Below are 10,365 nucleotides of genomic sequence, written 5' to 3'. Positions count from 1 at the left end.
AAGGCTTGGCTTTCCCTGCTTTTGAGGTATCCTAGGATGCAGAGCGTCTGCAGTGCCTGTCTCGTTGCAGCGAACCCAAAGCCCGAAATAAGGACAACAAAAACGAATTCTATATCTCGGGAATCTGGCGGGCAGGGAGGAATGAATTCTCACTCAGGTGCAAGAAAAACAAACAAACAAACAACAAAAAAAACCCAACTCAGTCTCTCAGTCCCAGCCAATCCTATGAGAGGAAAGCTCGACACGCCTCTTTCTATCTTCCAATCAGCATTTACCTCAATAAGCCAGACCCACTGCCTTGGGTAAACCGATTTTTAAATTACGTTAGTAAGGCTTTCTTCTGACCGTCCCCAGTAATTCTAGGCCATTCCATGACTGTGCTCAAAGGAAGAAAACAGGACGTAACAATGACGAAACTAGTCATTCTGGAGCTGAGAAGTGATAACTCAAAAATTCTAGAATCAAACCCGCCGGTTCTAAGGCGCAAGAAAAGGAGTTCGGGTAGGAGGACTACAACCCCCAGGCGGCCGTGCGAGGAGGCGGCGCGCGCAGCAAGCGGGGCGGCCCATTCAAAGGCGGAAGGCCGAGGGTCACAGGACTTCCTCTTCGAACGCCAGCAAGTGGGCGGGACCCGCGTAGGCAGGGCGGCGGTTGAGTCGCTCGGGAGCTTTGTCAGCGGCGGGGGCGTGGCCCGCGCGGAGCCTGGTTTAGCGAGCAGAGAGGGACGTGGTGACGCGTCTCCTTCCAGCTCAGCGGCGTGCGTGGTGTCGGGGCCCGGGCGGCCATTGGCTGTTGAGAGGCGAGTACGCGGCGGCCGTTGGTCGCTGGCAGCACGGAGCGAGGGCTCGAGTGGGCGGGGCGGGGATGGGGAGGCAGTGGCGGCGACGGCCGGAGGAGGCGGGCGCGGGAGAGCGGGCGGACCCAGCGGCGGCGGCGGCAGTCCCCGGAGCGTCCCTGTGAAGAAGCGTCCCTGTCCGCGCTGCCGTGGGCCTTTCGGGGAGGCCGGCCGGGAGGCAAGCCACTGCGGAGCCGCTCCCCTAGCGCCACAGCCCTTCGGACTCTCGGTTCCAGCCTCGCGCTCCTGCTCTGGCTCCTCCATCTTGGCCTCGGCAGTGACTGCTGCTGGGAGGATGTGCCGCCTCCTGGCAGGGGGAAGAAGGAGGAGAAGATGAAGAAGTACCGGCGGGCCTTGGCCCTGGTCTCCTGCCTTTCTCTCTGCTCGCTAGTCTGGTGAGTAGGGGCGACCTCGCGGGACTTTCCGTGGGCACCATAGGGGAGAGGGAGCAGGTCAGGTCACACCCCCAAGTCATCTTGGCTTTTGGGGGTTGCGGGTGCTCCTGCTCCCCAAGCAGGGGACACAGCGGCCACCCGGCTCCTCCTCTTGAGATGTTCGAGTTCTGTTTTGGAATTTACAGAGTCCGACGGGGGGGGGGGGGGGGGAAAGGGAACAGAGGGGGATCACTTGGTGCCTTTGTACTCAGGTGCTCCCGCGCTGCAGATGGGGCAGTTTGGGTAGTGTTCAGAGAGCTGGCGAGCGAGTAACTCGGTTTTCCTGGCAGTCATTTGCTTTCCTTATGAGGTCAGTGCATGGGCGAGTCAGGTGTGATGCGTTCCGGACCTGTGATTTTGAAAACGTGAGTCGGCAGGAGGGTAAGAGTACCGTATAAACAGTTGTTCTTCTGGTCAGTTCTCGCGCAGTCTTGACCAGTGGTCCCTTTGGGGCTGCTGTTCTTGAAGCACAGGTCTTATGAAGCCCTTTTCTGGTTACCTTGATGGAGAAGATATCACGGAGTGTCTACCGTAGTTTTCGGTCATGGCCTTTGGTACTGGGAGAGTAAACTAGTCTGCTGCCTGTTCCGTTCTTTGTCTCTAAAACTTTAAGTTCGTTTTAAGCGTATCTCTGGTTTCTGAGGAGCAGAAATAGCTTGTGAGCCAAAGGATTGCCAAAGGTGTACTTGGGAAAGCCATTCTTTCTGAAGGAATTCCTGGGAGAATTCCTTCAGCGTCGTGACGTTTAGTGACCGAAAGGATGGCCTTTCTGTTGAAGTGATTTTGTTTCTTACATTAAAATCTAGATAGACTTTCTTATTTAGCTTCTTCAAAGCACTGACAACAATTCCGTTTTATGGGTGTGTAATGGAATCCAGGGACTCTGAAGTTGTAGAGTTGTTACTCCTATAGAATAATATGTTAATAAGGGTGAAAAGAAATCTCCTGTCTGAGAAAATCTGACTGGAAGGGTCTATTTTGGAGAACAAAATGTTTGGTCTCCTGTTTGTCATTCTGAGCCCTTTAAATACTCCTTAACAGAAACAGGTATCTGAAACGGGTGTGGGGTTAGACAGCAGTTTCTTAGAGTTGATGAGCTTCCCCTTGTGGCCATTTTTCTCCTCTTGTGTTGCCCACTTGTGTTTTGTAGATGGAGTGTTGAATGTTGATATTATAATCGGTTTCTGGAGTTTACCTCTTTACCTTCTAGTATTACTCATTTTAGTCTGATCTTACACTGTCATCGTTTATAGATTGTGATAAACCTTTCTGTTTTTGTCTTTCCTGCTTAGAGTATTGTAGATGTACCTTAACAGAAAAACAAACCCAGGCTGTCCATCTCATTCATAATGGTTGCATTTTCTCTTTTGCACACTGTTAATCATAATTCTTGGATAAGTAGGACAATGTATTCTAGAGGTGATTGTAGCATAGCTACAGAACAGCGGTGGTAGCCAGTGTTTGTCAGCCATGCCAGGCATGTGGCATGTGTACATTTTAGCATCTTTGTCAGCACAGCCCACTCAGGTAGGTAATGGTAACTTCATTTTGTATTTTACAGATGAGTAAGTAGAGAGGCTGAGTTAAGCTTGTAACTGAGAAACATGGTTAAGGTTAAGCAACTACTTCATTCTGGAGCTTAGATTTGAACCTCTTTTGACTATAGGTTAAATAAGGCCTGTGTTATAGACAGATATGGTGCCATCACTTATAGATACAACCACTCCAACATGTTATATAACTTCTTTGAACTTATAGTTCAAAACTTTGAGTCATTGGAGTCTCAGTATGATAAAATTGATCCATTCGTATCCAAGTTACTAGAAGTAAATGAGGTAACACATAGGCCACTCTTTATAGTAAACAGTAAGGACATCGTATTTATGTACTTCATTACAAAAGCATTCAAAGGTATTTTCTTATGTTACTGTGTAATAAACATTGTGACTCTTAAAAGTGAGCAGTCCATCTTGTTTTCAGTACTGAAGCTATAGTGGCTAAGAAGCCCCTTTGTTAGTTCCTACTGCTCCTGTAACAAATTACCATGAATTCAGTGGCTTACACGTAGTTATTTTATAGTTCTAGGGTGTGTGTGCAGGAGTCCAAAATCAGTCTCGCTAGGCCAAAATAGTTAAGGAGGAATAGCTGGTTCATCCTAGGGGGCTAGGGGATTCCCATTTCTTTACTTTAACTTCTAGGGGTTGCTTGTATTCTTTCTCCTGTCTCACATCACTTCAACCTCTTTCTTCAGCCTTCAACATCTGCTTATGACTCATCTTCTTGCCTCTTCTTCCTCCTCTAAGGAGTTACTATATTGGGTGTACTCCTGGTCAAATCTAGGAGACTCTTCATGTCTCAGAACTCTTAATTTGCTGAGGTCTTCAAAGTCTCTTATAATATAAAGAAAAATGTTCAGATGCTGGAGATGCAGAACTGACAGTCATTGGCATGGGAAGTTGATCATCTCACTGAAGTGGAAGATGTGATCCATGCCTTTGAATAGATGTTCTAATTACTAAAACTGTGCATGTGCCTTTAAAATGTGTCTAATTTTTTGTAAGTTACATACGTGTGCTAATATGACATAGTATATTATTATATATAATTACATAAGTTAGGTATTTAAGAAAGTTAAACATTGTTTTAATATTACTGTTTGTTTCCATTAAAGTTGTAATTTTCAATGAGAGCTGTATGATTGACTAGATTATTTTATATCAAATGTAGATGAGGAATGGTTTACGTTGGTTAGCCTTCTATTTTCTTAATGGCTTATGCTTGTAATACTATGTTTGTTGACTGTTTTTTGAAAAAAAATGTTGTAAGGGTTTATTTAGTTAAAACAAGATAAGATAATCCTTCAATCTTCTTAGCTGGACACGTGTAAACCACAGTGAGTGAATCATGGTATGCTGGAGGTAAACCCCACTGCTTTTGAATTTCCATTCTTCCTTTGGATTTCTGGCTATAGGTCCTGCAGTTTTTGATGTGTGTCCAGCTAGCCCTTAAGATGAATAAATCCGTACATCAATCTTAGTAAAGGCTTGTTTTTAAATAGTAACGGATCTCTCCTGTCTGGGCCTCAAAGGATGATCTTGGAAGAGCTAATATTTAGACCAATGAGAAGAACTTGACATTTAACCAACTCATATATTTGACAAAAATATAAAGGCACATAGAAAGGACATTAGAAGCATCAAATGAAGAATTTGTATTTTAGGGTATCCTTCCTGTTATTCTATCATAAATTATGCCTTTGGGTCAGTTACTTCTATGAATCTTAGTTCTTGCCTGTTTATATTTTCCAAGGTGAATAATTCAAAGAGGGAAACTTGTATTACAAGCAAAGGGAACATTTTTGTGAGGTTATCTAGAGTGTTTATTAGGGATGTGGAAAAGTCTAAAAGGAATGTTAGAAGTAGGTTTTTGAAGAGATTTGATTACAGTGCAGGTGAACTCTGATTTTAACCAGACAATGAGCAAGTGAAGTAGGTTAAATGAGAACAAAAGAGGCAGGCCATGTTGATATTTTAATTAGATTACTAGCAAATATAAAATTGATTGACAGACTTTGGAGGTGGTAGGTCATTAATGGAGATGCAGTAGGAGAGCATTGGGAGCTGTGTAACTTAAGATGTGACCTTAGACATATGTCAGTCCAGTTTTCATGGATGGAAGAGGTTTTTTTTTTTCCATTTTTCCCCCTTGGGTTATGATTCTATTTCTGTATTCTTAATTTTTTCCTCTCAATTTTTTCAACATCTTATTTTTGTTAATATATGTACAGAAAAACAAGAAACATGAGCTATGTGTTAGCTTTTTCTCTTTTTTATTTGTATAAACTTTGAAAATTTCTGTTCTGTCTTTTACCTGGAAATTTTTATGAAAGATTGGGAAAAAATTGGAGTTTGTTCATGTATAGTCGGAGAATAGCATGTGGTGCTTGGAAGCGGTGGTACATCTTTATGAAAATCTGTAGCATCTGTGTCCAGACACAAAAAGGCAATTGACTCTTTTAATGTTCTTTGAATTATTTTTAGGAGTTGGAGATGTGGTTCATGATGCCCTTTAAGGTTAGACATTTGAAGATGTTTTAGAATGTAAGTAGAAATAAGCTTGGCAGATAATGAAAAAAGAATCAAAGATATTAACACTTTATTTATCTTTGAGCATTATCATTTCATATTTGTTTGTGACTAGTAAATTATTCTTTCACGTCTCAAGCTGAGCAGAGAAATGAACCCAATACATATAGTTAACGTTCTTGCACTTCTAATGAAAAGGGAGATGCTTAGAAAAGTACTAAATTGCCTTTTTCCCCCTCTCAAGTCATCTTCAGTTATGAATATTATACATATAAATACAATATACACACACTTATTTTTGTAGCTTATTTATATATGGAAATAAATAAAACACCCTGCTTGAAACAGTGATTTACACATTTCAAATTGTTTTTTTTAGTGCCAGCTACCTAATACATAGAGCAGAAAACACAGTTTTTACCTGCATTATCTATTTTGTTTTCAAGATCATATTATGAAGGGTTTTCACAAAGTATAATTCTACATGTCACAAGGGAATGGGAAATTGCTTTTGAGTATTTTCAGTATAAAAATACAATCCCTTAGGTTATACTTGTTTCATAAGTGGAGTGCTTTTTTGTTGTTGTTTTGTTTGCTTTTGAAGGACCTGTCTTTTTTGTGTATAAAGCCTTGGGGTTTCTTAAGTGCTAGACAAGTACTCTACCTTGTTCTGCACCCCAACCCCATAACTTTATTTTTGTGATGAATTACTAGCTAAAGTGATTTTTGTATTTTACATACAAGTAAAAGTGACACCTAGCTTTATTTATCAATGTTTTATAATGTTGACAGGGTTCTTAGGTATCTTAGTACTATTATTATGTATGTTCTGATTCATTCCCTCTGGGTACTTTGTTAGCTTATTAAATAAAATAGGAAAATAGGAAAGGCTATAGATTAGTTTTATTGTTGTTTTTTTGAGACAGGGTTTCTCTCTGTAACAGCCCTAGCTGCCCTGGAATTAACTCTTGTAGAACAGACTGGCCTCGAACTCACAGATCGAACTCACTCATCCTACTTCTGCCTCCCTAGTACTGAGATTAAAGGCATGCGCCACCCCTACCTGGCTAAGGCTATATATTAGGATTTAGAATAGTCCACATTTTTTCACAAATTTATTTAAAGTAATTCTTTGTTAGCTGCAATATATTTGGTACAGAGAAGGAAGCAGTAAGTGTGGGACTTGAGCCTTGTGTACAAGTTGCTTGTCATAATACAGGTAGACACCTGTATTAGAGTAGTGGAAAGGGTCGGGTATTCATTTTATGATCATTGCAACTCTTGTGAAATATACAGCCTTTTAGTATGGACATTTTCATTTAAAGATGGAGAAGGAAGACACATTAAGCAACTTGGCCAAGTTTTCTCACAGCTAATTTGGGGTGGATCCAGAATCCAGGTAGCTATGAGTTGTGAGCCTGTGTTCTCTTAACCGTCATTTTCTGCCTCTGTGCCAGTAGAAACTTGGACTAGTTTCTTTGCCTCCCTTTTTGCAGACAGATTTCTTATTGAAAAGGTGCCTGGATGAGCCAAGAGAGGATTTAAGAGCAGGAGTTAACAATCTGAAACTCTTAAAAAGCACACTTTCCAGCTGGGTGGTGGTGGTGTATGCCATTAATCCCAGCACTGAGGACGTAGAGGCAGGAGAATCTCTGTGAGTTCGAGGCTAGCCTGGCTAGAACAAGTTCCAAAACAGCCAGAGCTGTTACACAGAGAAACCCTGTCTTAAGAAAAAGAAAGAAAAAAAGAAAAAAAAAGTACATTTTCCTAGGATTCTTACCTTATGGGTATTTTTGTTTTTGTATTCAATTTAATGTTACTGGATTAAATAAACTCAGCTATTTTTATACAGCCAACATCCTAGAAATATGGTTAGAATGCTATTGACTTGTTCAAAAAGCTGAGTTTCATAGTAGTTATTAAATGTAAAAAATAGGACTGGAGTTGCTAGGAAGGCTTGAATGTATGTGCCGGTTATAAACTCTCGTGTTTGAACAGGTGCTTCATGAGCTGAAATAAGATGCTCTGATGATGCTAATATGAATGATGGCTTGATCTGTATGTATGTGTTTCACTGCCTGCAGTGAGCAGGTGGTATTTAATTGTCGAGGGGAAAGAGTATGGGTAAATTGATAATGAATGGATAGAAGTGGTAATGCAGTTAAGCCTAAGGAAAAATGGCAGATATATTTGTGAGAGTATGATAAATTTTATAAGTAAAGCCAAAGAGCTAGATGATAAATATCCAACAAGGGAATTTATTTTGAGGGTTTTTTTTTTGTTTTGTTTTGTTTTGTTTTTTGACATTGTTGTGCTAGATGTGTTTCAGAAGAGAGATTTAACGAGAACAGGTAATTTGAAGCAGAGTAATTGAGTTTGCCACAGCAAGAATGAAGAAAGTAAGTGCATTAAGCACATATTTTATGGAAGTAAATGATCTGGCTATGTGGTTGTGAATTTGACCCGTAGTGCAACTGTGGAGTGAAAGTCACAGCATTAAGCTAGTATTCAGAAGAATTGTCGTAGTTTGTGTCTAGCCTGCTCTTGTTGAGCACTCCTTTCTGTTACTCATCTCACCGTCAGCAGATCTACCAAGGCTCCTCTGCATTCTTTGTAGGAGTCTGCCGGACAAGAAAAGGTAGTTTATTGAAACATGTAGATGAGAACATAAACCCTTTTATCTTAAATTATGAATTCATGAAATAGGTTCAAAGAGAGAGAGAGAGAGAAATGTGTGTTTTATGTTGGTGGTGTACAAAAGGAAATGGAAGAGTTAATAAAAGATTGAAAGAGGAATGATCCGTTAGTTGGAGGGGAATGAACTAAACCCAGAATTGTGTAAGACTTAAAAATGCAGACCTGAGAGATTGAAGACTGGAGATGTCTTCATAGAGGAAATTATTTTTAAAGCGGAATGTTTGACTTTTGAAACATTTTGAGCTTCTTAGATAATAAGAGTCAAAAATGACAAAGAAAGAGCTTTGAAGACCTGGTGTGCTGCTGCCTTCCTGTAATCCCAGCACTTGGTGGGAGGGAGGATGAGCAATTCAAGGCCAGTCTCTGTCACACAAGACAGTCAAAGGGTAGAAAGGAGGAAACCGGAAACAAAGGTGAAAAGACCTTTAAGATCACTTTGTCAGCAGTTAGTGTCTGATAAGATTGAAAAGTCTGAAAACAAAAACACCTTGTTTTTTAAGAGGAAAGTGTTGATAAACTTTTGGGAATTGAAAAAGATGATGTTTGGGAAGTGGCAGACATGCATCCATACATATTTGTTTGGTAATCTGAAGGAAAAAGAATTTGTAGAATATTTATCATAAAAAAGTTAATGGCTACAGTAGCCTTACACTTTTTTAAAAATTTTTTATGGTTTATTTAACTTTTTTTTTATTTTATGTGCATTGGTGAGAAGTGTCAGATCCCCTGGAACTGGATCTTCAGACAGTTGTGAGCTGCCATGTGGGTTCTGGGAATTGAACCCGGATCCTCTGGAAGAGCAGTCAATGCTCTTAACCACTGAGCCATCTCTCCAGCCCCATACTTCTGATATTTATCAGTCCCTTAATGAAATTCTTTTAAATGTTTGCCTGAGGATGAAAATTTGAAGACTTAGTCTCGAACCTATTTTTGAGGCTTTTTATTGTTCTATGTGTAGATTTCTGTTTTGTCCAGACTATACTGTTACCCTGGCACTAATTTATTTGGGAACTTTATTTGTATTTTAAACTGAAATTACTATAGAAAAAGCACTGTGTTTTGAATTTTATAGGATAAATACATCTTGCACAATTTCTTAAAATATGCCATTTTAACTATGATTAGTGTCTGATTATTTTCAGTAGCTTAAAGAAAAATTTTATTGGCAAAATTAGTAATGGTAGGATAAGATATAAGGCATTGCATACCTTGCTCAGTGCTTCTTCGTGATGGATTACTGAAATTATAGATCAATCTTTAGTCATCAATCATTAAATAGATTTGATATATGGAGTATAGTGACTTGAGAAAAATCCAAGACCAGTTCTTGAGTGATGGCTAGTAATTATCTGAACTTCTAGATTGAGAGGTTTGATTATCAGCAAGCAGTAGAACAGAGTTTTCTCAGCTAGACTGAAAGGAGAAGGGACACGTTGTGCTTTTACCTACAAAGAGACTAAGAGACCAAGCAGAAGCAAAGCAGTTTTTAAAGAACCCCATATACATATATACATCCATATCTATATGTGTATGTATTTTAAAATTTTAAAACCAAGCATTTGAATGAAAAGTTTGTGCCTATTAAGCAAGACTCTGGAAGCCAAATGACAGTTTGGAACTATTTCATCACCAGTGTCTAACCAGAATGACTTCCGTGTCATTTACTCATTTCTCTTAAGTCTTGTATTACTTCATAGAACTTCATAAACATAGTTTAAAAAAAATTTAAGTAATGTTAAAGAATAAAACCTGTATTTTTCACTGTTAACTTGAACTGTACTGCCCTAAATGAATGGCCAGCACTGTATTCCTGTATGAAGAATGAGGTGTGAATTTGGTATTGGAAGCATTCTTTAGCATGAGTGTTAACTACTGTTCTACATAGGGTAGATGATTAGATTCCTTTACATGCTTCGAAGAGTTTAGGTATTTAGTCCTTGTATGGTTATGGCTATATAAATGCTGTTCATAGCCGATTCATGTTGTATAATCTGATAGTTCCCTTTTTCCTATCATCTTCCCAGAAGTACTGACATGCTTTTACTAAATTTGCTTTGTTTTCTTTAAGTACAGAATCTTTCCAGTTACAGTGTATACTTGAGACTTTCAAAGACTGATCATTAGGTATGAATTTTACCTTCTGTCAGGTTCATGACCTTTTGATAACCTTCCATCTAGACTGGTTCCCCTGCGTTCCTTGTTTTTAGCTGTCATCCTGAAGCTACTCTTTCTAGACAGAAGATAGAGTCCCTTTGATCCTTCTATCTCAGAACCATATTGCTGTAATTGTAGCTTCATAGGTTAGTCAGTCCTT

The 10,365-nt window shown here is 39.7% G+C and overlaps 1 protein-coding gene across 4 annotated transcripts in view; it reads left to right on the top strand.

Annotated features, from left to right (window-relative positions):
- Positions 1-859: 859 nt before the first annotated feature.
- Positions 860-10,365, top strand: part of Suco (SUN domain containing ossification factor) — a 59,746-nt gene continuing 50,240 nt past the window's right edge. For 2 of the 4 annotated variants that reach the window (XR_003378408.1, XM_013352546.2), the window contains exon 1: positions 861-1,230. Coding sequence is in view for 3 of the 4 variants with exons in the window: in XM_013352546.2 (XP_013208000.1) it covers positions 1,169-1,230 (62 nt within the window). In the remaining variant the exon portion in view is untranslated. Of the gene's footprint in view, positions 1,231-10,365 lie in introns of all 4 variants that reach the window. The other 2 variants (XM_026787604.1, XM_005363957.3) reach the window with 2 other exon arrangements.

Source organism: Microtus ochrogaster (assembly GCF_000317375.1).
Source record: "Microtus ochrogaster isolate Prairie Vole_2 chromosome 6 unlocalized genomic scaffold, MicOch1.0 chr6_random_2, whole genome shotgun sequence".
Lineage (NCBI taxonomy): Eukaryota > Metazoa > Chordata > Mammalia > Rodentia > Cricetidae > Microtus > Microtus ochrogaster.
This window is presented reverse-complemented; position numbering and strand designations above follow the sequence as displayed.